General features: G+C 54.8%; 1 protein-coding gene across 1 annotated transcript; it reads left to right on the forward strand.

Annotated features, from left to right (window-relative positions):
- The first annotated feature begins 11138 nt into the window (after positions 1–11138).
- On the forward strand, positions 11139–25616 carry LOC100086770 (toll-like receptor 12). Its single transcript, XM_029065978.1, has 4 exons — positions 11139–11183; positions 12445–12792; positions 13762–13918; positions 22825–25616. The coding sequence occupies exons 1-4, from the start codon at positions 11139–11141 to the stop codon at positions 25614–25616; spliced, it is 3342 nt and encodes a 1113-aa protein (XP_028921811.1).
- Positions 25617–26000: the final 384 nt, after the last annotated feature.

Genomic DNA, 26000 nt, shown 5'->3' on the forward strand with positions numbered 1-26000 from the left:
GGGAGGTGATGCTTCCGGGGTCCATACCAACTTGCGGATATCTGGATGTTGGTGAAAGTCTGGGTGTGGGTATCTATAGAGAAAGAGAGGGGGGATTGTGGTGGGGGAAGGGTTGATGTGTGTGGATCTGTGTTTATCTGTACCTGTGTGTGTGTCTGTGTGCAAGATAGTTTTGTGTAATAATAATAATAATAATAAGCACTTACTATGTGCCAGGCACCTTACTAAGCGGCGGGGTGGATACGAGCCAGTCGGGTTGGATGCAATCCCTGTCCCCCATCGGGTTCACAGTCTCCATCTCCGTTGTACAGATGGGGTAACTGAGGCACAGAGAAGCGAAGTGACTTGCCCAACGTCCCTCCTCACCTTCATTCTATTTATTTGCTATTGTTTTAATGAGACGTTCATCCCCTCGATTCTATTTATCGCTATCGTTCTCGTCCGTCCGTCTCCCCCGATTAGACCGTAAGCCCGTCAAAGGGCAGGGACTGTCTCTATCTGTTACCGATTTGTCCATTCCAAGCGCTTAGTACAGTAAGCGCTCAATAAATACTATTGAATGAATGAATGAAAGTGGCAGAGTGGGGATTAGAACCCGTGACCTTCTGAGTCCCAGGCCGGCCCTGTATCGACTACACCGCCGAATGCAGCACAAGGGGCTCCCCGACTCCGCTCTTCGAGCGTTCCTTGTGAGTCTTCGGCCACTCCTGGCCGGTGGGCGTTAAAAGAAGGAAGCCAGCTCACCCCCCCAGCCACTTTGGGGCCCTGGCATAGTTGGGGGGCATCGTTCCAGCCCTCTCCCGAGCCAGAGGGAGCAAACTGCAGGTCAGTCAGTCATTCAGTCTATTTATCGAGCGCTTACTGTGTGCAGAGCACTGTACTAAGAGCTTGGGAGAGTACAACATAGCAATAAACAGACAAATTCTCTGTCTACGATGAGCTCACGGTCTAGAGGGAGAGACGGACATTAAGAGAAATCAATAAATTACACATATGTACATAAGTGGTGCGGGGCTCGGAGGGGAGATGAATAAAGGGAGCAAGTAGGCAATGCAGAAGGCAGAAGCATGGTTTAGGGGACAGAGCACGGGCCCGGGAATCAGAAGATCACGGTTTCTAATCCCGGCTCCACCACTCGTCCGCTGTGTGACCTTGGGCAAATCGCTTCACTTCTCTGGCCTCCGTTACCTTATCTGTAAAATGGGGATTAAGAGTGTGAGCCCTATGTGGGACACAGACTGCGTCCAACCCGATTAGCTGGTATCTACCCCAGCTCTTAGAACAGTGCTTGGCAAGTAGTAAGCACTTAACAAGTACCATGATTATTATTATAATTATTAGAAGGGAGTGGGAGAAGAGAAAAGAAGGCCTTAGGGAAGGCCTCTTGGAGGAGGTGCCCCTTCAATAAGGCTTTGAATCGGGGGCGGGGGGGGGGGAGAGGAATTGTCTGTCGGATACGAGAAGGGAGGACGTTCCAGGTCAGAGGCGGGGCGTGGGCGAGAGGTCGGCAGTGAGATAGACGAGATGGAGGTGCAGTGAGAAGGTTAGCGTGAGAGGAGCCAAGCGTGCAGGCGGGTTGTAGTAGGAGGGTCGTGTGGTGAGGCGGGGGGCAAGGGGATTGAATGCTTTAGGGCCAGTGGTGAGGAGTTTCTGTTTAATGTGGAGGTGGATGGTCAACCACCAGAGTTTTCTTGAGGAGTGGGGAAACATGGCCTGAATGTTTTTGTAGATAAATGATCTGGGCAGCAGAGTGAAGTGTGGACTGGAGTGGGGAGAGGCAGGAGCTACGTGGTCGGCAAGGAGGCCGATAAAGTAATCGAGGAGGGATGAGATACGTGATCGGATTAACGTGGTAGCAATGGAGAGGAAAGGACGGATTTTAGCAATGTCGCGAAGGTGGAACCGACCGGATTTACTGATGGATCGAATATGTGGGTGGGAGGAGAGAGAGAAGTCAAGGATAACGCCGAGGTTATGGGCGTGTGAGACAGGAAGGATGGTGGTGCCATCTGCAGTGATGGGAAAGTTATGGGGAGGACAGGGTTCGGGTGGGAAAATAAGGAGTTCTGTTTTAGACATATTAAACTTGAGGTGACGGGAGGACATCCAAGTAGGGATGTCTTGAAGGCTGGAGAAAGTGCGAGATTGCAGAGAGGGAGCGAGATCAGGGCTGGAGACGGAGATTTGGGCAGCATCCGCAACCAGAAGGGTTCGGGGAAAGGCCTGGAAGGCAAATGCTGTGGGTCCGAAACTAGAAATAGCAGAGCCATGGGAGCGAATGAGTTCCCCAAGGGAGTGGGTGTAGATGGAGAGTAGAAGGAGATCCAGAACTGAACCTTTAGGGACCCCCACGGTTAGGGGGTGGGAAGCAGAGGAGGAGCCCACCAAAGACATTGAGAAGAAGCAGCCAGAGAGATAATAATAATACGGTATTTGTTAAGCGCTTACTATGTGCAAAGCACTGTTCTAAGCACTGGGGGGATACAAGGTGATCAGGTTGTCCCGTGTGGGGCTGACAGTTTTAATCCCCATTTTACAGATGAGGTCACTGAGGCACAGAGAAGTTAAGCGACTTGCCCAAAGTCACACAGCTGGCAAGCAGAGCCGGGATTCGAACCCATGACCTCTGACTCCCAAGCCCGGCCTCTTTCCACTGAGCCACGCTGCTTCTCTACTGTTGGTATTTGTTAAGCGCTTACTTCGTGCAGAGCACTGTTCTAAGCGCTGGGGGAGATACTGGGTAATCAGGTTGTCCCGTGTGGGGCTCACAGTCTTAATCCCCATTTTACAGATGAGGGAACTGAGGCCCAGAGAAGTGAAGTGACTTGCCCACAGTCACCCAGCTGACAAATGGCAGAGCCGGGATTCGAACCCACGACCTCTGACTCCCAAGCCCGGCCTCTTTCCACTGAGCCACGCTGCTTCCCTAAATAGGAGGAGAAAACGGTGTCAATGAAGCCGAGCTTGGGTAACGTTTCCAGGGTGGTCGACAGTGTCCAAGGCAGCTGAGAGGTTGAGAATTAGGATGGAGAACTCTGTTACTGTATTTTTACAAGCGCTTAGGAGAGTGTTCCGCACATAGTAAGCGCTCAATAAATAGCACTGATTGATTCCTGCAACTCCCTGGCCCTGTGCGGGCCTGTGCCCCTGCTGACAGCCCACCCAGGACCAGCCCCACTTCCTGGTCACGAAGTCTCCTCTCAGCAACTGGAGCCCCCACAGAGGACTCTGGAGTTTCACTGTACTGAGCACTTAGAGAAGCAGCGTGGCACGGGCCCGGGAATCAAGAGGACCTGGGTTCTAATCTCATCTCCGCTACTTATCTGCCGTATGACCTTGGCCAAGTCACTTCACTGTGCCACAGTTATCTGTAAAATGGAGAATGACTGTGAGCCGTATGTAATAATAATCATGGTATTGATTAAGCGCTTACTATATGTCAGGCACTGTTCTAAGCGCTGGGGTAGATACAAGATCTACCCCAGCAATCTCGGTGTCATCCTTGACTCGTCTCTCTCGTTCACCCCACACATCCTATCCGTTACCGAGACCTGCCGCTTTCACCTCTACGATATCGCCGAGATCCGCCCTTTCCTCTCCACCCAGACGGCTACCTTACTGCTACGGGCTCTCGTTATATCCCGGCTAGACTACCGTGTCGGCCTTCTCTCTGACCTCCCTTCCTCCTCTCTCGCCCCACTCCGGTCTATTCTTCACTCCGCTGCCCGGCTCATCTTCCCGCAGAAACGATCCGGGCGTGTCACTCCCCTTCTTAAACAACTCCAGTGGTTGCCCATCGACCTCCGCTCCAAACAAAAACTCCTCACTCTGGGCTTCGAGGCTCTCCGTCACCTCGCCCCTTCCTACCTCTCCTCCCTTCTCTCTTTCTACCGCCCACCCCGCACGCTCCGCTCCTCGGCCGCCCACCTCCTCGCCGTCCCTCGGTCTCGCCCGTCCCGCCGTCGACCCCCGGGTCGCGTCCTCCCGCGGTCCCGGAACGCCCTCCCTCCTCACCTCCGCCAAACCGATTCTCTTCCCCTCTTCAAAACCCTACTTAAAACTCACCTCCTCCAAGAGGCCTTCCCAGACCGAGCTCCTCTTCTCCCTCTACTCCCTCTGCCACCCCCCCTTTACCTCTCCGCAGCTAAACCCTCTTTTTCCCCTTTTCCCTCTGCTCCTCCACCTCTCCCTCCCCATCCCCACGGCACCGTACTCGTCCGCTCAACTGTATATATTTTCGTTACCCTATTTATTTTGTTAATGAATTGTACATCGCCTCGATTCTATTTAGTTGCCATCAGTTTTTACGAGATGTTCTTCCCCTCGACTCTATTTATCGCCATTGTTCTCGTCTGTCCGTCTCCCCCGATTAGACCGTGAGCCCGTCAAACGGCAGGGACCGTCTCTATCTGTTGCCGACTTGTTCATCCCAAGCGCTTAGTACAGTGCTCTGCACATAGTAAGCGCTCAATAAGTACTATTGAATGAATGAATGAATGAATGAATGAATGAATGAATGAATACAAGATAATTGGGTTGGACGCAGTCCCTGTCCCACACAGTCTTAATCCCAATTTTACAGAGGAGGGAACTGAGGCACTGAGAAGTGAAGTGATTCGCCCAAGGTCACACAACAGACAGGTGGTGGAGCCGGGATTAGAACCCATGACCTTCTGACTCCCAGGCCCGTGCTCTATCCACTAGGCCATGCTCCTTCTCGTGTGGGACAGGGACTGTGCCCAACCCGATAAGCTTGTATCTACCCCAGCGCTTAGTACAGTGCCGGGAATATAGTGAGCACTTAATATCATTTTTTTAGAAGAGCGTTCTGCACGCAGTAAGTACCTAATAAATGCCCCTGATTGATTGCTGGGTGTCCAGCTGCGGAGGGGTGGCCTATGCGGGGCGGCTCATCATTCCCCCTTTCCTAAGGAAGCTGAGAAAGGAAGGACAGAAGAAAGCGGAAGGGTTGGGAACTTCTCGCTGCCGTGTCTAGATAGATGTTCCTCTCTTTCCTCTGTCGGGGGGCTGGGAGAGAAAAGGAAATCGGCCTTTCATTCACTACTGATCTGTTTCCTGAAATGGGGCTGGGCCCTTCTTTCCTGTGCTCCATCTCTATCTCTCTGACCCTCCTTCTGCCTCCTGGGCCGGGCCCCAGTTCCCTAAATCAGGCTGCTCTCTCCTCTGAGGGCCCAGATTCCTCCCTCTCTTTTCCCCCACAAGTTCCACCTGGGGCCAAGGAGGCATCTTTATTAATAATAATAATGATTACGGCACTTGTTAAAAGCTTACTATGTTCCAGGCACTGTACTACAGTGTGGCTCAGGGGAAAAAGCCCAGGCTTGGGAGTCAGAGTTCATGGGTTCGAATCCCGGCTCTGCCACTTGGCAGCTGTGTGATTCTGGGCAAGTCACTTAACTTCTCTGGGCCTCAGTTACCTCACCTGTAAAATGGGGATTAACTGGGAGCCTCACGTGGGACGACCCGATCACCCTGTGTCTACCCCAGCGCTTAGAACGGTCCTCTGCACATAGTAAGTGCTTAACAAATACCAACATTATTATTATTACTAAACGCTGGAGTGGCATATGACCTTGGGCAAGTCACTGAACTTCTCAGCGCCTCGGTTCCCTCATCTGTAGAATGGGCGATTAAGACTGTGAGCCCTATTTTGGACAGGGACTGTGTCCAACCCTATTACCTTGTATCCACCCCAGCGCTTAGAACAGTGCCTGGCACATAGTTAGTGCTTAACAAATTCCGTTATTATTATTATTTTTACAAGCAAATCAGGTTAGACCTAGTCCCTGTCCCGCTAAGGGCTCACAGTCTTAATCCCCATTTTACAGATGAGGGAACTGAGGCACAGGGAAGTGAAATGACTTGCCCAAGGCCACACAGCAGACAAGTGGCAGAGATCCCATGACCTTCTGACCCCCAGGCCCATGCTCTATCCACTAAGCCATGCTGCTTCCCCATCTTTGATTATAAGGAGCCTGGGCCCCTCTCCCTAGTCCACTCGGGACCCCTGTATTTTCCCTCCGGGCCAGATAATAATGTTGGTATCTGTTAAGCGCTTACTATGTGCAGAGCACTGTTCTAAGCGCTAGGGTAGATACAGGGTAATCAGGTCGTCCCCCGTGAGGCTCACAGTTAATCCCCATTTTACAGATGAGGGAACTGAGGCACAGAGAAGTGAAGTGACTTGCCCACGGTCACAGCTGACGAGTGGCAGAGCCGGGATTCGAACCCATGACCTCCAACTCCCAAGCCCGGGCTCTTTCCACTGAGCCACGTGGGCAAGTGGGGGGCTAATTCAGGAACTGCCCAGACTAAAGGGAAACGGCAGGGCGAAAAGAGCAAGCCGAACTCTGTGGCTTTGCAGAGCCCTGATTCTGCTCCCTATCCCCACTTCCCCCCCACCATCTTTGCCTCCGGCTCCCGTTGTCCGCCATCTTCAGGCCCCGAACCGCCCCGGCTTCCTGCCCCCTTCCTGGGTTGGGGGTGCGGCCCAGGGGGCCCCCCAGACCTCCCTGCGCCTTGGAACCTGGGGACCCGGGAACTCTGGCTTGCAGGAAAGCTTCAAGCTGATCCTCGTGTCTGGGTGCAAAAGGACCTGTGTCTTGAACATTCATTCATTCATTCAGTAGTATTTATTGAGCGCTTACTACGTGCAGAGCACCGTACTAAGCGCTTGGAACGGACAAATCGGCAACAGATAGAGACAGTCCCTGCCCTTTGACGGGCTTACGGTCTGATCGGGGGAGACGGACGGACAAGAACAATGAACACTAAGAGTAGGCCGGAGCTGAACCTGGAATCAGGCACAGGAAGTGGAGGGGGGGAGTGCAAAGTGTGTTGGGAGTGGAGAGGGTGCCAGTCTCCCAACTATGAGGATTCCGAAGAACTCTGGGAGAGAAGAAGAATAATAATAATAATAATAATAATGTCATTTGTTAAGGGCTTACTATGCACCGGAGTGGCTACAAGCAAATCGAGTTGGACACAGTCCCTGTCCCACCCGGGGTATCACAGTCTCAATCCCCATTTTACAGATGAGGGAACTGAGGCCCAGAAAAGGAAGTGATTTGCCCAAGGTCACACAATGGACAATGAGAGCTGGGATTAGAACTCATGACCTTCTGACTTTCGGGCCCGTGCTCTATCCACTCTGCCAAGCTGCTTCCCGAGAGAAGAGGTGAGGACGCAGGGAAAGGAGGAAGTAAAGGGAGCTCTGTACCGGCCCCTGTCATTCATTCATGCAATCCTATTTATTGAGTGCTTACTGTGTGCAGAGCACTGCACTAAGCGCTTGGAAAGTACAATTCAGCACTGATAGAGACAATCTCTGCCCACAGTGGGCTCACGGTCTAGAAGACAGGACTGTAAGCTCCCTATGGGCAGGGATCGCATTTACCAACTCTGCTGAATTTTACTTTCCCTAGTGCTTAGTAAAGTGCTTTGCATACAGTAAGTGCTCAATAAATCCAACTGATCGAGTGAGAAAGGGTGGGGAAATAGGACAGAGACAAATACTTAAAGAAATGATCCAGATCACCTGTTTCCTGGTCTGGGATACAGAGCCACAGCAGAAGACTCTAGACTCTAAACTCGTTGAGGACAGGGAATGTGTCTGTTTTATTGTTATTTTGAACTCTCCCAATCGCTTAGTACAGTGCTCTTCACCCAGTAAGCGCTCAATAAATACAACTGAGTGTGGGTCGTGACCCCGGATCCTAGCCTCCTTCTAGGGAAAGCCGGGAAGGGACCTGGCCCCTGATCTGGGGGGTGGTCGGGGAGAGGTCACACGGGAATAGCAGGAGAGCTGGAGCAGAGGGAACCAGGGACGGTGGGAGAGGGAGGGGAGAGAGAAGATGGGGAGAAGAAACACGGGCAGCTGAAAACGGGAAACTCTGCCTCGTTCAACCCTCTATGGGCTCTGACGGCTCAACGTGATGTGGGATAGAAGGTTCAACGGAGGAAAGTAGAGGGAGGAAGAAGTGGAGCAAGCAGGACTCTGAAAAGGGTTTCAGGGTAGCCAAAGGGGCTCAGGAATGCTCGGGGTGCTCTTAGTTGGGAGTCGTGGAGCGAGTCGAGGGCGGAGACTCAAGTTTGCCGCAGGGAAGAAGGCAACGGTAAACTACTTCTGTATTTTTACCAAGAAAGCTCTATGGCTTTGATTAGAGGACACAGATAATAATGTTGGTATTTGTTAAGCGCTTACTATGTGCAGAGCACTGTTCTAAGCGCTGGGGTAGGTACAGGGTAATCAGGTTGTCCCGTGTGAGGCTCACAGTTAATCCCCATTTTACAGATGAGGTAACTGAGGCCCAGAGAAGTGAAGTGACTTGCCCACAGTCTCACAGCTGACAAGCGGCAGAGCTGGGAGTCGAATTCATGACCTCCGACTCCCAAGCCCAGGCTTTTTCCGTTGAGCCGCGCTGCTTCTCCAGTACTTTTCCACTCTGGTCCCTGCTCTTTTCTCTTCCCTATATCCGCCTCCCCTCTCAGGGTGGCACCTGGAGAGTTTCCAGTCCTCCACCAGTCTCGGCTACAGGAGGGAGAGTCAAGCGGAGGCCTGTCCATTCCCTTCCTAGCTTGGCCAGTGGCTAGCGAGTGGAAGGCAAAATGCGACGTCCAAACTCACCCGTGTTGGGCAGCCGCGTCATGGGAGAGAGTCGAGGGCGGAGACTCAAGTTTGCCGCAGGGAAAAAGGCAACGGTAAACTATTTCCGTATTTTTACCACGAAAGCTCGATGGATCCACTACCAGAACGATTGCAGGTGGAGGTGGGGTGTTCTGGGAGAGATGTGTCCGTGGAGTCGCTATGGGTTGGAGGCGATTCGACAGCAAAGACAAGACATCCGTCTCCCCCAATCCTCGTGTCTCTTCTCCCTACTGCTCAAGAAGTTAGGAAAATAGGGGAAGCAGCCGGGCTTAGTGGATAGAGCACGGCCCTGGGAGTCAGAAGGATCTGGCTTCTAATACCGACTCTACCACTTGTCTGCTGTGTGACCTTGGGCAAGTCACTCACTTCTCTGTGCCTCAATTACCTCATCTGTAAAATGGATATTAAGACCCCTTGCGGGACGGGGACTGTGTCCAATCCCATTTGCCTGTACCCCTCCCAGCGAATAGTACCGTTCCCGGCACACAGTAAGCGCTTAACCAATACCATAATAAATTATTAGTGTCAGTAAAACGGGGATTGAGACTGTGAGAACCAGGTGGGACAGGGACTGTGTCCAACTCGATTTGCTTGTATCCACTCCGGTGCTTAGTACCGTGCCCGGAGCATAGGAAGCACTTAACAAATGCCATTATTATTATTATTATTCTCTCCCAAAGTTCGTCGGAATCCTCATAGTTGGGAGTAGAGCTAAAAAGTGGTAAAATGTCGGCTCGGGAAAGACCCAGGAGGTGGCCGTGGACGCCCAGCCGATCTCTGTCCTGCCCAGCTCAGCGGAGAAGAGGGACCCAATTGGGATCCACCCTCATCTGTGGCTAGGGTGGCCAGTCATGTGGTTTGATTCTGGACAGTCTAGTTTTCAGCCAGTCATTCTCCTGAGCTTCACTAACACTGTCCTCTCCCGCTTCTCCTCCTACCTCTCTGACCCTTCCTTCTCAGGCTTTTCTGCAGGCTCCTCCTCTGCCTCCCACCCTCTAATTATGGAAGTCCCTCAGGGCTCCGATCTGGGTCTCTTTCTACTCTCCATCCACCCCCCCCCTTCTTCGGGGACTCAATCAGTCGTACTTATTTAGCACTACCGTGTGCAGGGCACTGTACCGTTTGGGAGAGTGCAATATAATACAGACACGTTCCCCGCCCGCAACGAGCTTACGGTCTAGAGGGGGAGAAAGATATTGTTATAAATAAATTACGGATATGTACGTAAGTGCTGTGGGGCTGAGGAAGGGCTAAATAAAAAGGGGAAATCCAAGTGGAGGATTTGTTCATTCCCACAACTTCAACTATTATCTGCACATGGATGATTCCCAAATCTATCTCTCCAGTCCTGACCTCTCCCCTTCTCTGGCAGTCTCATATTTCCTCCTGCCTTCAGGGCATCTCTATTTGGATATCCCACAGATAACACAGACCTAACTTGTCCAAAACAGAATTCCTTATCTTTCCTCCCAGACCCTGTCCTCCCGGTGACTTTCCTATCATTGTAGACAGCACCACCATCCTCCCTGACTCACCAGCCCATAACCTTGGCATTATCCTTGACTCATCTCTCTCATTCCACCCACACATTCAATATGTCACGAAATCCTGTCGGTTCTACCTTCGCAGTATTTTTAGAATCCGCCCTTTCCTCTCCATCCAAACTGTTACCACCCAGATCCAAGCACTTGCCATTTCCCGCCTTGGTTATTACATCAGCTTCTTCTCTGACCTTCTTGACTCCTGTATTTCTCCACTCCAGTCCATACTTCTCTCTGCTTCCGGGATCGTTTTTCTGAAAAAAGGTTTGCTCTCTATCTCCCCATTCCTGAAAACCTCCACCGGTTACCCACCCACCTCCGTATTAAACAGAAACTCCTTACCAACGGCTTTAAGATTCTCAAACGGCTCTCTTCTTCCTTAAGTTCTCTTCTATCTCAAGGTCACATCTCCTTCAAGAGGCCTCCCTTGATGAACCCTCTTTTAGGTACAAACTAATTAGATTCGACACAGGCCGTGTCCCGCAATAGTAATAATTATAATAGTTGCGGTATTTATGAAGCGCTTACTCTGTCAAGCACTGTACTAAACACCGGAGAAGATACAAGATAATCGGGTCCCACAGGGGGCTCGCAGTTTAAGTAGGAAGGAGGATAGTTACTGAATCCCCATTTTACAGATGAGGGAAGAAGGCACCGAGAAGCTAGTTGACTTGTCCAAAGTCACACAGCAAAGTGGCACAGGCAGAGTAGAGGAAAAGGCAGAGGCTTGGGAGTCAGAGGACCTGAGTTTTAATCCTGGTTCTGCCACTGGTCAGGTGTGTGACCTTGGACAAGTCACTTCACTTCTCCATTCCTCAGTTTCTGTAAAATGGGGATTAAAAGACTGCGTTCAACCTGATTTATCTTGTATCTGGGGTGAGCCCACATCAAGCTGCCTTATTGGTGACTGTGATCCCGCGAATAACGAGATGGAAGAGACTGGTGAAGGTGCTGGTGGGCTCTACCTGAGTCAGGTGATTGCTGCTCGTGAGGGTGGAGCATGGAAGGAGGTGGGGCCGTCGTTCCATGTCCTACACGGTAACGGGCCTGGGCCAAACAATGACTGCCACGTAGGGCCACAGATGCATCGCCTATGGCAGATAAAAGGCAGTCAGGTTAAAGCACTTGACGGGGGGGAAATATATAAAGCACGTGGAAGACATGTCGAAGCCTGCAGAGGGAAGCACTCGGAGAGGAGCAAGTATTGAAGCAGGAGAAACAGCCGAAGAACAGCACTTGGAAGCAGCAGCACTTGGAAGCAGAAAGAAGCATTGGCCGAACGGGCTCCTTTGACCAGCTGACTGGCATTGGACTCTTGGTGGAGTGAGTGAGAGTGAGCATGTGTCACTCCCTTGCACGTTGGTAAAAACTTTTCCACAGTAAACTCGGTGGTCAGTGGTGTGGTTTGAGTCTACTATATGTCGCTGAAGCTCCCCCGGTCCAGGAAAGTCCTGGTTGGTACAAGCCAAGGAGGAGGGGGTTGCTTGTGACAATCCAGAGCTTAGTAGGGTGCCCGGCACATGGGAAACACTTAAATACCTCAATTATTATTATTATTATTTTTATGTCCTCCGACTCCCAGACCCCTGCTCTCTTCTATATGCCTCACATCTCCTAATGTGGAGCTACAGTCTTAATCCCCATTTTATAGATGAGTTAACTGAGGCCCAGAGTAAAGTGACTTACCTAAGGTCACCCAACGGATAAAGCCAGAATTAGAACCCATATCCTCTTCCTCCCAGGCCTGTGCTCTTTCCGCTGGACCATTCTGCTTCCCAGTTGCTCTAGGTTCAGTGGAGGGATATCCAGTGTTCTCAAGAGCCACAGTGACCTCCTGAGACCTGGCCCTGCTCCTCTGCAGCCTGGCAAATAATAACAATAATAATAATGGTATTTCTGAAGCACTTACTATGTGCCTAGCACTCTACCAAGCCCTGGGCAGGAATACAAGCAAATCAGGTTGGACACAGCCTTCTTCCACGTGGGGCACACAGTCTTAATCTCCATTTTCCAGATGAGGTAACTGAGGTGCAGAAAAGTGAAGTGACTTGACCAAGGTCACACAGCTGGCAAAGTGGTAGAGGCAGGATTAGAACCCATTACCTTCTGACTCCCAGGCCTGTGCTCTATCCACTACGCCAAAGGGGGGCTTGGAGAGGGGGAGGTCCAGACTGGGGTTGGCGGCAAGGCAGGGAAGGGGTTTTCACGGGTCGTCAAATTTTCTTCTGCCCTCAGCCCGATAGCTTCAGATCTAGTCATCTGTTTTTGCGACTCCCTGGGGTCATCCGGGGTCCGGCTGAGACGCAGTTGTCCATCTCCGTTCTCAGCCTGGTGGTCTCTGCCCTCTCGCTAGCCGGGCCCAGGCTTCCCACAGATCCACTCCTCAAGGGGGGCTCCAGCTTGTCCTTCCTGGACGGGTTTCACGCTGACCACTGCTGGCGCACCCCCCGATGCGCCAGCCCCCGTCCGGCGTGCTTTATCGTGGCCGTCACGGCCTACGACCGCTTCGTGACCCCCCCGCCGCCCATTCCCCTACCTGCTACTCTTGGCGGACAGCCAGTCCGGGGCATCCTCCCCATCGCGGTGCCCACCTCCTTCAATTTCCATTTCCCCTTCTGCGACTCCAAGCGGGACAGACCTGGCCCGGGCTGTCTGTGTGGACACCTCGGCCGTGGAGGAGTCTGGGCTGTCATCCTGTCTGCTTCCTCCTCATAGCCCCGTCCTGCCTCATTATCCTCACCCAGATCTGCATAGTCACCTTTGGGATCCACGTTTGCTCAGCCTGTCCATTCTACCATTTCTCCCATTCAACATCCAATTAGCACCACCATCAGCTTCATTCATTCAATAGTATTTATTGAGCACTTACTATGCGCAGAGCACTGTACTAAGCGCTTGGAATGGACAAATCGGTAACAGAGACGGCCCCTGCCCTTTGACGGGCTCACGGTCTAATCGGGGGAGACTGGCAGATGAGAACGATGGCGATAAATAGAATCGAGGGGAAGAACATCTCATTAGAACAATAGCAAGTAAATAGAATCAGGGTGATGTACATCTCATTAACAAAATAAATAGAGTGATGAAGATATATACAGTCGAGCGGACGAGTACGGTGCCGAGGGGATGGGACGGGAGAGGGGGAGGAGCAGAGGGAGAGGGGGGAGAAGAGGGTTTAGCTGCGGAGAGGTGAAAGGGGGGTAGAGGGAGCAGAGGGAAAAGGGGAGCTCAGTCTGGGAAGGCCTTTTGGAGGAGGTGAGCCACTTCTTGAAGTGGGAGAATAAATTAATGATGGTTTTAAGTGTTCTCTATGTGCCAGGCACTGTACGAGACAATGGGGTTGGTTATGAGCAAATGGAGTTGGACACAGTCCCTCTCCCATGTGGGGCTCCCAGCCTCAATTCCCATTTTGTAGATAAGGCAACTGAGGTACAGAGAAGAGAAGTGACTTGCCTAAGGTCACACAGCAGACAAGTGGCAGAGCTGGGGTTAGAACCCATGACTTCCTGACTCCCAGGCCCGTGCTCTCCCACTACGCCGTGCTCCTTCGAGGACAAGAGGGTCTTGGAGGCTTACGCCACGGTCAGCCCCCTGGTCAGCCCCCTGATCTACAGCTTCCACGACAAGGACATCATGGGAGCCCTGAGCAGAGTCCTGGGAGAAGATCAAGTGACCCAGCAGAGGAGAGGCCTGGTTGGCGAGGTCCGAGGTCCAGAGGAATCTTGGCATTTGGAGGGGGGAAGGGAGACGTGGCCCGGCCTCTTCCCAGTGGATTTCCCGAGGCCGTCTCACTGTCCGGAGGAATCACCTCAGCCGAGAGTGAGAGTCTCTCACCCCTCCGCCCTTCCTCATGGTTGGATCCGACCTTCTCCTCCGTAAGGTGCGAGGTCTGGAGGGTTTTCCGCTTCCTCTATTCAGATGTTCTGCGGGGACTTCTTGGCCGGAGGCGGGACAATGGACCGGAGAGACGGAACTGAACTTCACTGTCATTTCCTCCGCTTTCATGCTCAAGTACAGAATAATTCCTCCGGACACCGGGCTTACCTTGTCCATCTCGAATCCATCCTCACTTACTCTACCTCTGCCCTTTCATCCACCCGGCAATAGTACTTAGCCATTCTTCTAACCCATTGCTCACACTGCTGTTTCAGACTTTTAACTTCCTCCTTAAATCCCCTGTCCCCCCCACTCCCACCTTCTCTTGTCCCTAATGATCTGGCCACGTACCTCATCAATAAAGTTCAAATCATCAGTCATGATCCGCTTAAAATTTTCCCTGCTCCTCCCATGTCTCCCTCCTCCTGCCCCCTCTTTTACTCTCCCATCCTTCCCAGCGGTATCTCCACCATCCTTCCCGTCTCACGAGTCTGTAACCTTGGCGTTGTCTTTGACTCCTCTCTTTCATTCAACCCACATATTCAATCCATCACTGAGCGCTGTCGGTTCGACCTTCACCACCTCGTTAAAATCCAGCCTCTCCTCTCCATCCAAACTGCTACAGCATTAATCCAATCACTTGTCATATCCCGCTTCGATTACCGCGTCGGTCTCCTTGCTGACCTCCCCGCATCCTGTCTCTCCTCACTCCAGTCCCTCTTTCACTCTACTGCCCGGATCTATAAGCGGAGACCGATATTGATATAAATAAATTCCAGATATGTACGTAAGCGCTGCGGGACTGAGGTGGGGGTGAATAAAGGGAGCAGATCAGGGTGACGGGAGTGGGAGAAGAGGAAAGGAGGGCTTAGGGAAGGCCTCTTGGAGGGGATGCGCCTTCAGTAAGGCTTTGAAGGTGGTGAGAATAATTGTCTGTCAGATACGAAGAGGAACGGCACGCCAGGCCAGAGGCAGGACGTGGGCAAGGGGTCTGCAGCGACATAGACGGGATTGAGGTGTAATGAGTAGGTTGGCATTAGAGGAGCGAAGTGTGGGAGCTGGGAGAGGAGCGAGGTGAGGTAGGAGGGGGCGAGGTGATTGAGTGCTTTAAAGCCGATGGTGAGGAGTTTCAGTTTGTGGCGGAGGTGGATGGGCAACCGCTGGCGGTTCTTTAGGAGTGGGGAAATACGCACCGAACGGTTTTGTAGAAAAATGATCCAGGCAGCAGAGTGAAGTGTGGACTGAAGTGGGCAGAGGCAGGATGCAGGGAGATCAGCAAGGAGGCTGATAGAGAAATCAAAGAGGGATAATAATATTGGTATTTCTTAAGCGCTTACCATGTGCAGGGCACTGTTCTAAGCGCTGGGGTAGATACAGGGTAATCAGGTTGTTCCACCTGAGGCTCACAGTCTTAATCCACATTTTACAGATGAGGAAACTGAGGCACGGAGAAGTTAAGTGACTTACCCACGGTCACACAGCTGACAAGTGGCAGAGGCCGGATTCGAACCCATGACCTTTGATCCCAAGCCCGGGCTCTTTCCACTGAGCCACGCTGCTTCCCCTGGGGAAGTATAAGCGAGGGATAGTATAAGTGCCGTAGTGAAAAGGGCCTGGGAGTCAGAAGGACCTGGGTTCTAATTCTGACTCCACCCCTTGCCTGCTGTGTGACCGACCTTGGGCAAATCACTTAACCGCTCTATGCCTCAGTTTCCTCAATTGGAAAATTGGAAGTAAATACATGTTCTTCCTCATGTCGGGCAGGGACTGTGTTCGACCTAATTATCCAGTACCTACCCCAATGCTTAGAACAGAGTTTGACACAGAATAACTGTGCTCAGCCTTACGGCTGTAGTGTGGGACATGCTATGGGTGATGGGAATCACCAACATCATCATCATAATCGTGGTGTAGACACTGTGCTAATCCCTGGGCCAGATACAGGATAATCAAATCAGGCCCAGACCCAGTCCCACATAGTAGTCACAGTCTAAGAGGACAGGAAAGCAGATAATTATTCCCATTTTCCCATTTTCATTCTCGTTATATCCCGGCTAGACTACCGTGTCAGCCTTCTCTCTGACCTCCCTTCCTCCTCTCTCGCCCCGCTCCGGTCTATTCTTCACTCCGCTGCCCGGCTCATCTTCCCGCAGAAACGATCCGGGCGTGTCGCTCCCCTTCTTAAACAACTCCAGTGGTTGCCCATCGACCTCCGCTCCAAACAAAAACTCCTCACTCTAGGCTTCGAGGCTCTCCATCACCTCGCCCCTTCCTACCTCTCCTCCCTTCTCTCTTTCCACCGCCCACCCCGCACGCTCCGCTCCTCTGCCGCCCACCTCCTCGCCGTCCCTCGGTCTCGCCCATCCCGCCGTCGACCCCCGGGTCGCGTCCTCCCGCGGTCCCGGAACGCCCTCCCTCCTCACCTCCGCCAAACTGATTCTCTTCCCCGCTTCAAAACCCTACTTAAAACTCACCTCCTCCAAGAGGCCTTCCCAGACTGAGCTCCTCTTCTCCCTCTACTCCCTCTGCCACCCCCCCTTTACCTCTCCGCAGCTAAACCCTCTTTTTCCCCTTTTCCCTCTGCTCCTCCACCTCTCCCTCCCCATCCCCACAGCACCGTATTCGTCCGCTCAACTGTATATATTTTCGTTACCCTATTTATTTTGTTAATGAATTGTACATCGCCTCGATTCTATTTAGTTGCCATCGGTTTTTACGAGATGTTCTTCCCCTCGACTCTATTTATTGCCATCGTTCTCGTCTGTCCGTCTCCCCCGATTAGACTGTAAGCCCGTCAAATGGCAGGGACTGTCTCTATCTGTTGCCGACCTGTTCATCCTAAGTGCTTAGTACAGTGCTCTGCACATAGTAAGTGCTCAATAAATACTATTGAATGAATGAATTAATTAATTAATTAATGAGAAAACTGAAGTCCAGAGCAGTTAAATGACTTGTCCAGGGTCACACGGTGGACAAGCTCCAGACTGGGAACTGGAATCTGTGCTTCTTCTGTCCTTGGATTGCCGTCTTTCATGGCTTAGTGGATAGAGCCCGGGCCTTAGAGTCAGAAGGTCATGGGTTCTAATCCCGGCTCCGCCAGCTGTCTGCTGTGTGGCCTTGGGCAAGTCACTTGACTTCTCTGTGCCTCAGTTACCAGAGAAGCAACGTGGCTCAGGGGCAAGAGCCCGGGCTTGGGAGTCAGAGCTCATGGGTTCTAATCCCGGCTCCACCGCTTGCCAACTGTGTGACTTTGGGCAAGTCACTTCACTTCTCTGGGCCTCAGTTCCCTCGTCTGTAAAATGGGGATGAAGACTGTGAGCCCCACGTGGGACCACCTGATCACCTTGTATCCTCCCCTGCGCTTAGAACAGTGCTCGGCACATAGTAAGCGCTTAACAAATACGAACGTTATTATTGTTATTAAAATGGGGATTAAGACTGTTAGCCCCGTGTGGGACAACCTGATTACCTTGTATTCCCCCCCACCCCACCCAGTGCTTAGAACAGTGCCTGGCATATAGTAAGTGCTTAACGAATGCCATTATTATTACTGTTAATATTACAAGCGAATCAAGTCGGACACAATCCCTGTCCCATGTGGGGCTCAGAGTTTTAATCCCCACTGTACAGATGAGGGAACTGAGGCCCAGAGAAGTGAATTGACTTGGCCAAGGTCACACAGCAGACAAGTGGCAGAGCTGAGATTAGAACCCATGACCTTCTCACTCCCAGGCCTGTGCTCTATCCCCTACACCATGAGGCTTGCCCTTTGGGGGCAGGGATTGTCTCTCTTTATTGCTGCATTTGTGCAGAGTACAGTGCTCTGCACAAAGTAAGAGCTCAATAAATATGGTTGAATGAATGAAAAAAGGCTTCGGAGTCTGCTTGGGAGTCAGCCCTTCCTTTCCCTCTCCAGCCCTCTTCCCAGTTCTCCCAGGAACCCTGGGTCCTGGAAACCCCTGCCCTAAGCATGAGGTCCAAGGGTGAAATAAGGGCCAGAGAGAGAGAAAGAGCAGGTGCTGTATGGACGGGGGCGGCGGAGGACAAGCCTCTCATCCCAGGAGGGAGGGGTAGAGCTGGAAAGGAGGAAGTATTTTCTCTCTGCTTGGCGTTCGGGGAGTACAGCTCAGAAAGATCTTGGGAGTCCAACCTGGGATCCCTCCCTCTTCCTGCTCTTGGGTAAGTCTTCTCTGGAACACTGGAGTGGGGAAAGGGCAACAGGGGAAGGATTGGGAAGAGAGAGAGAGAGTCAGAGAGTGCCCACCCTAGGCAGGAGAGGCCCCACGCTCCTCAGTCCACCCGCTTCCAGCCCATGGTCTGGGGACTCCCTCGGCTGCAGAAGCTGCGGAGGGTCACTGTCACATGGCGATGGGGCTATTCTCCTGGCTCCGTTTGCCATCTGCCCGGATTGCCTGGTCCAGAATCCGCAGCTCAGCTCCAAGCTCAGCCCCAGATGACCCCAGCTCAACCGCAGACTCCCGAGGCCGGAGACAACTAGACTACTCCAACTCAGTCCCAGACTCCCACATCCAGAGACTCCAGCCCAGTCCCTGATTGCCCCTGCTCAGCTGCAGATTCACCTCAGCTCAGCTCCGCCCCAGACTCCCATGTTCGAATACCCCAGGGCAGTTGCAGACTCCCCCAGCTCACCCCCAGACCCCACCATCCAGAGACCCCCGTTCAGCAGCTGACTAGCTCAGCTCCAGACTCCACAGGCCCCAGATTCCCATGTACAAAGACTCCAGCTTAACCCCTGAATGCCCCAGCTCAGCCCCCAGCCTCCACCATCCAGAAACCCGGGTTCAGCACCCGACTACCCACCACCAACCCCGGACTCCCCAGGCCAGAGGCTCCAGCTCATCCCTAAACTCCGTGTCCAGAGACCCTCAAGTCAGCCCTGAAAACCCCATCTCGGCGAAGACCTCTATGGCTCAGCCCCAGACCCCACCATCCAGAGACACCGGCTCAGCCTCAGATACCCCTAGCCCGAGGTCCCGATTTAGCCCTTAACTACCCCGGCTCAGTCCAAGACTCCCCCATCTAAGAGACCCCAGCTCAGCCACGGACTTTTCCATCTAGGCTCCAGACACCCCTGATCAGAGGCCCCAGTTTAGTCCCTAACTACACCAGCTCAGTTCCATATTCCCTCATCCAGAGACGCCCAGCTCAGCCCCAGACTGGCCCAGCTCAACCTCTGCCTGACGTGGCTCAGCCCTAAACTCCCCCAGCCAGAGACCCACTCATCCAAGCCTAATCCCAGAGAACCTCCAAGATTCCCCCAAACAAAAACTCTAACCAAAGCTCCTTCCCAACATTCACACCCCAATTAGGATCTCTCAAACTTCCCCACTCACTGGAAGTCCCCTTTCAGTCCTGATTCCTCTAAATCAGGGGTTCTTCTCCTCAGACTGCTCCAGACCCCTTCCCCACACCTTGCAGTTCCCAGAACAGAAAGTCAGGAGTCCCCTAGCTCCTCCTATCTAGCTCTGTCCGAACATCTGCTGCTCGGGGGCCCCCAATCTGGCTGGGGGCTGAGGAAGGAAGGCCCTGGGCAATCATCCTGGGAGCTCTGGGCCCCTTCAACTCTCCTGAGGTCCATTCTGGACTTCGCTTTTGTACCCCAAGGCTCTCCAAGCCCCTGTTCCAGATGGGAAGAAAGGAAGGCCCCGGGAGAGGGAAGGTCCAGGTGTGAATGGGAAAGAGCACTTACCTGAGCTCCTCTGTGGCTCCCGGATCCCCTGGCCCCGGGTGACAGGGAGGGCAGCGAATGGGGAAACTGAAGTGTAGAACGGCCACCCGCAGAAACCGCAGCTCAGTGAACCTCCAAGCCAGAAACAGAACCCAGGGATCCTGATGTCTAGGCCGGGAAGAAGTGAGACTCCGACACCTCTGTCATCGAGATGTCCACTTCTGCCTCAGCCTGGGGCCGGCTTCCCACATCCCTCTTTTTCCTTTCCTGCCTCCCGCCCCCAGAGACTGTGCTCTTCTGGGGGTTCAGCCCCATCTCCCTGGGTGGCGGGGGAGGGGTTGCCTTCCCTTGAGGGTGTCGGACAGGTCATGGGTTCAGCGGCCCGTGGAGCTTTCCTTTGGCCTCCGCTCGTCTACGAGCCTGAGTCGATGAATCAACTGGGACTACTGCTTTGACTCAGTGCCGCGAAGGAGAGTAGCAGGTCTCAGGGCCCGGCATCCCCCTGCTCCGCTTTCTTCTTCAACCCTGATGGGTTCCTAATCCGTCTCTGCTCTTGACTTCCAGTCACCTTCATTCATTCTTTCATTCATACTTATTGAGCGCTGACTGTGTGCAGAGTACTGTATTAAGCGCTTGGGGAGAACAATTCCGCAACGATAAAAACATTCCCTACCCAACAGCGGGCTCACCGCCTAGAAGGGGGAGACGGACAACAAAACAAAACAAGCGGACGGTCATCAATAGCGTCAAAATAGATAAATAGAATCTTAATCCAGCCCGGCTCTCAGCCCCCAGCCACATTAATCCAGGCTTGCTCTTAGTTCCCAGTCACATTAATCCAGCATTACTCTTGGCTCCCAACAACATTAATTCAATTTAATCATATTTATTGAGCACTTAGTGTGTGCAGAGCACTGTACTAAGCGCTTGGGAGAGAACAGTGTAACAATAAAGAAAAACATTCCCTGCCCACAACTTGCTTACAATCTAGAGGGGAAGGCAGACATTAATATATATATAAATAAATGACAGATATGTACATAAGTGCTGTGGGGCTGGGAGTGGGGACGAATAAAGGGAGCAAGTCAGGGCGATGCAGAAGGGAGTGGGAGAAGAGGAAAGGAGGGCTTAGTCAGGGAAGGCCTCTTGGGAGAGTTGTGCCTTCAATAAAGCTTTGAAGGGGGAGAGAGTAATCGACTGTCGGATGTACCAATAATAATTATCATTATTATTACGGTACTTGCTAATCACTACGTGCCAAGCATTGTTCTAAGCGCCGAGGTACTACAAGTTAACCAGGTTGGACGCTTGGGACGCTATCCCACACGGGGCTCACACTCTTAATCCCCATTTTTTTACAGATGAGGTCACTGAGGCCCAGAGAAGTTAAGTGACTTGTCCAAGATCAGACAGCAGACATGGGGCAGAGCTGGCATTAGAACCCACGACCTTCTGACTCCCGGGCCCGGGCTCTATCCACTATGCCATGCTGCTCCCCTGGAGGGTGTTCCAGGCCAGAGGCGGGACGTGGGCAAGAGGTCAGCGGGGAGATATACGAAATCGAGGTAGAGTTAGAAGTTTAGCATTTAGAGGAGCCAAGTGTGCGGGTTGGGTTGTATTAAGAGAGTAGTGAGGTGAGGAAGGAGGGGGAAAGGTGATTGACTGCTTTGAAGCCACTGGTGAGGCATTTCTCTCTGATGCAGAGGTGAATGGACAACCCCTGGAGTTTCTTGAAGAATGGGGAGACACGGCCTGAACGTTTCTGTAGAAAAATGATCAGGGCAGCAGAGTGAAGTACGGACTGGAGTGGGGAGGGACAGGAGGCAGGGAAGTCAACAAGGAGGCTGATACAGTAATCAAGGTGGGGTAGGATAAGTGACTGGATGAATACGATAGCAGTTTGAAGGGAGAGGAGAGGGTGGATTTTAGCAAGGTTACGAAGGTGGAACTGACAGGACTTATTGATGGACTGAATACGTGGGTGGAATGAGAAAGGACAGTCGAAGATTACACCACGGTTAAGAGCTTGCGAGACAGGAAGGATGGCGGTGCTGTCTACAGTGATAGGAAACCTGGGGAGAGAACAGGGTTTGGGTGGGAAGATTAGTTCGGTTTCAGCCATATTATGTTATTAGGACATCCCAGTGGGGATGTCTTGAAGGCAGGAGAAAATGCGAGACTGCAGAGAGGGCGAGAGATCGGGGCTGGGGATGTAGATTTGGATACCATTCACTCATTCATTCAATAGTATTTATTGAGCGCTTACTATGTGCAGAGCACTGTACTAAGCGCTTGGGATGTACAATTGGGCAACAGATAGAGACAATCCCTGCCCAATAACGGGCTCACAGTCTAAAGGGGGGAGACAGCAAAGCAAAACAGAACAAAACAAAACAACTTCATCAAGATAAATAGAATCATGGAGATATACACCTCATTAACAAAATAAATAGGGTAATAATATATACAAATATGCACAGTGCTGAGGGAAGGGGAAGGGGGAAGAGCGGTAGTTGAAGTGATGGGAGCGAAGGTGCTCTCCGAGGGAGTGGGTGTAGATGGAGAAATAGGAGGGGACCCAGAACTGAACTTTGAGGGATCCCCACAGTTAGGGGGTGGAAGAGGAGGAACCCGCAAAAGAGACAGGGAGTGTCGCCCAGGCACGTTAATCCATCCCCGGTCCCAGCCCCTAACCACCTTAATCCAGGCCCCCGGCCGTGTTACTCCAGCCGTCCCCTTGGCTCCCAACCACGTGAATCCTGCCCTGGTCCCGGCCCCCAGCCACCTTAAATCCAGCCCTGCACGGAAATGGCGGTTCAGGTCCCAGTCTGCCCTTCAGGTTAGCTGAACCAGCCCACCTAACCCCCAGGCCTGACCCCCCGCAGACCCCTTCCCCGCAGCCCACTCTAGTCCCAACTCTCCCGTGATCCTTCCAGGGAGCCACGGGACTGATGCCCCATCTGCCGGGGGCGGGAGAGGGGTCGGGGTTCCCCTCCGGGGGGACGAGAAGCGGGCAGTTATTTAGGGACTTGACGTGTCTCCCCGCGCAGGATCCGAGGCCAAAATGGCAGGGAGCCCAAGAGCCGCTAGCGCCTCCATCCCGCCGCTCCTGCTGCTGTGGGCCTCCCCGGCCCTGCTCCCCACCGGGGCCTGGCTCTCTCCCAACTGCACCGTGGTGGAAGGCGCCCAGCTGCCTCGCGTCGCCCGCTACTTCTCCCTCTGCCCGGTGGACACCGGCCTGCGCCTGCTGGCGTCTTGCTACTCCGTGACCAGCCTGGCCCGGGCCTTGGAGGCCGTGCCCCCCGGCGTGGAAGGGCTCTGCCTGGGGGGCTCCGTGCCCGTCCTACCCCCTGACGCCTTCGCCAACTTCTCCAGCCTGCAGATGCTGGGGCTGATCCTGCAGGTCACCAGGGTCCCGCCGGACGCCTTCCGGGGCTTGGGGCGCCTGCGACACCTCGCCTTCATCCGCAGATCGGACAGGGAGGAGCCTTTCCTCCTGCCTCCCGGTGCCCTGGGGCCCCTGGACTCCCTCAGCGTTCTCTCCTTCAGCGGCATCTGCCTCAACCAGAGTCAGGACGTCCAGCTCCCCGCCGGCCTCCGGCAGCTGACGGTCACCTTCGGTTGCCTGACGGGGCTGGAGGGGCTGACCAGGATCTTTCCGGGGCTGACGTCGGGTCCGTCCTCCTTGGGGCCCGTCTCTCTGGACAAGCTGGACGTGTCTAACAACGTCCGGCTGAGCGGGGTGGCTTCCGGGGCCCTGCGGGGGCTCCGGCTGGGGACGCTGCAGCTGGATGGCACCATGATGGCGGCCTCCGACCTGCTGGGCTCGGGGCTGGCCGGGCTGGAGGCCCTCTCCCTGGGCCACGGTCAGATGGTCGTCCCCCCGGGGGAAGCGGTTGCCCGCTTTGCTCTGCGGGGCCTGGAGCTGCCGTGGAACAAGGTGGGTCACCTGACCGGAGAGACCCTGACCCACTGGGCCTCCTTGCGGAGCCTGAACCTCCACTCCAACAGCCTGGAAGAGCTGCCCCCCGGCCTCCTGGCCGTCCTGCTCCAGCTCCAGCGCCTCGATCTGTCCAACAACCTGCTGCACCGGGTCACCCCGTGCCCGGGGGCCGCGGGGGCGGCCGGCGGGTCGGAGCTGCGGGAGCTGGACCTGTCCTACAACCAGCTGCGGGTCCTGCCGCCCGCAGCCTTCTCCTGCCTGGCCCGACTCCGGGAGCTCCGGCTCCGGGGCAACCGGCTGGCCCGGCTGGGCGGCCGGGCGCTTCAGGGGCTGGGCCGGCTGGAGGTCCTGAATCTCAACGGGAACCCGCTGGGGGCCTTGGAGAAGGGTTGGCTGGCCCCGCTGGCCTCCCTGAAGGCCCTGAGCCTGACGGGCGGCCAGCTGGCCTCCGTCCAAGGCTGGCGTTTCCGGGGCCCGACGGGGCTGACCGGCCTGCAGCTGGACTTGACCTCGGGCCCGGGGAAGCTGGCCCTGCCCCGGAGCCCTGCTCTGCGTAGCCTCGAGATCCAGGCCGGGGACGAGCTGGTGCTGCGCTCCCCACCCCCGGACCCCTACCCTGCCCTGGAGACCCTGGTCCTCCAAGGCTCGGGGTTGCGGCTGGAGCACCCCAACGTCTCCTCTGCCTTCCCCGCCCTCCGCCGCCTGGCCCTGCTCCACGTGGACCCCCGGCACTTCTGCTCCCCCGGGGCCTCGGGCTCGTCCCTGTTGCGACTCCCGCTCCTGGAGAGCCTGCTGGTGCGCTGCCCCGGGGTCTGCCGGGTCTCCGGCCCGCCCGGCCTGCGGGCGCTGGAGCTGGAGACGTCGCCGACCCCGTCCCGGCCGCGGCCCCGGGCGCTCCAGGCGTTCCTCGGAGAGTTACCCCGGCTGGAAGTGCTGACTCTGAAGGGGAAAGGGGTGGGGGCCCTCTCCGCCGCCGGTTTCCGGGGCCTGGGCCGCTTGCGGGTGCTGGTGCTGGACGACACGGCCGTCCTGGTGCTAGACAGCAGCCTCCGGGAGGAGAGCCCCCAGCTGCCCCAGTACATCTACTTCCTCAACGTGTTCCTCGCTTGCCAGTGTGCCAACTCGTGGGTGGGGCCCTGGGCGGCGGGGGTCCCGGGCACCTACGTGCACTTCAAGACCCAGGCGTGCGAATCCGAGGCCGGCCCGTCCCCCAAGTCCCGGCTGTTCTCCTTTCTCCAGAGCCACTGTCCTCAGGGCCTGGAGCTGGAGCTCTTCCTGGCCAGCTCGGGCCTGCTGCTCCTGCTGGGTTCCCTGCCCCTCCTCTGGGGAGCCGGGAGCTCCTGGGTCCTCCACCTCCGGACCCTGCTGCGGGCCAGATGGCGCGGGCCCGGGGCCCGGCGGGGCGAGGGCCGGCCGTTCCGATACGACGCTTTCGTGTCCCACTGCGGGCGGGACCAGGCCTGGGTGGTCGGCCGGCTGCTCCCGGCCCTGGAGGGGGCCCCGCCGGGCACCGGGGGCCTACGGCTCTGCCTGCCCGAGCGGGACTTCGAGCCGGGGCGGGACGAGGCGGGCAACACCGCCGACGGGCTGGCGGCCAGCCGGGCCGTGCTGTGCGTGCTCAGCCCCCAAGCCCTGGGCGACCCTTGGTGCCTGCTGCAGCTGCGGCTGGCCACCGCCCGCCTGCTGGCCAACCCCGGGGACTTCTGCCTCCTGCTGCTCTTCCTGGAGCCCGTCTCCCGCCACCGGCTCCCCGACTACCACCGGCTGGCCCGCCTGCTCCGGACCAGGGACTGCCTGGACTGGCCCGGGGAGGAAGCCAAGAGGGAGGCTTTCTGGGAGCGTCTGAGGAAGAGGCTAGGGAGTCTGCGGCCAAGGGGCGGCCGAGGGGGAGAGGAGTGAAGGGGACGTGGTCCGGGGCGGGGAGGTTCAAGCAGGGCGGCCCGGCGGAAGGAGCACGGGCCGGGAGCCAGGGAGCCTGGGTGCCGATCTCGGCTCCACCCCTTGCCCGCTCTATGACCTCAGGTGGGTCGTTTCCATTCCCAGTGCCTCGGTTTCCTCATCGGCTAAATGGGCAGCATCGGTGGGTACACGCTTGCAAGCAATGGGGCACGCGTATCACAAAAATAATAATAATAAGGGTCTCTGTTAAGCGCTTACTATGTGCCGAGCACTGTTCTAAGTGCTGGGGTAGATACAAGGTAATCAGGTTGTCCCACGTGGGGCTCACACTCTCAATCCCCATTTTGCAGACGAGGTAACTGAGGCGAAGTGAAGTGACTTGCC

The sequence above is a fragment of the Ornithorhynchus anatinus genome, chromosome 5 (assembly GCF_004115215.2).
Source record: "Ornithorhynchus anatinus isolate Pmale09 chromosome 5, mOrnAna1.pri.v4, whole genome shotgun sequence".
Classification (NCBI taxonomy): Eukaryota; Metazoa; Chordata; class Mammalia; order Monotremata; family Ornithorhynchidae; genus Ornithorhynchus; species Ornithorhynchus anatinus.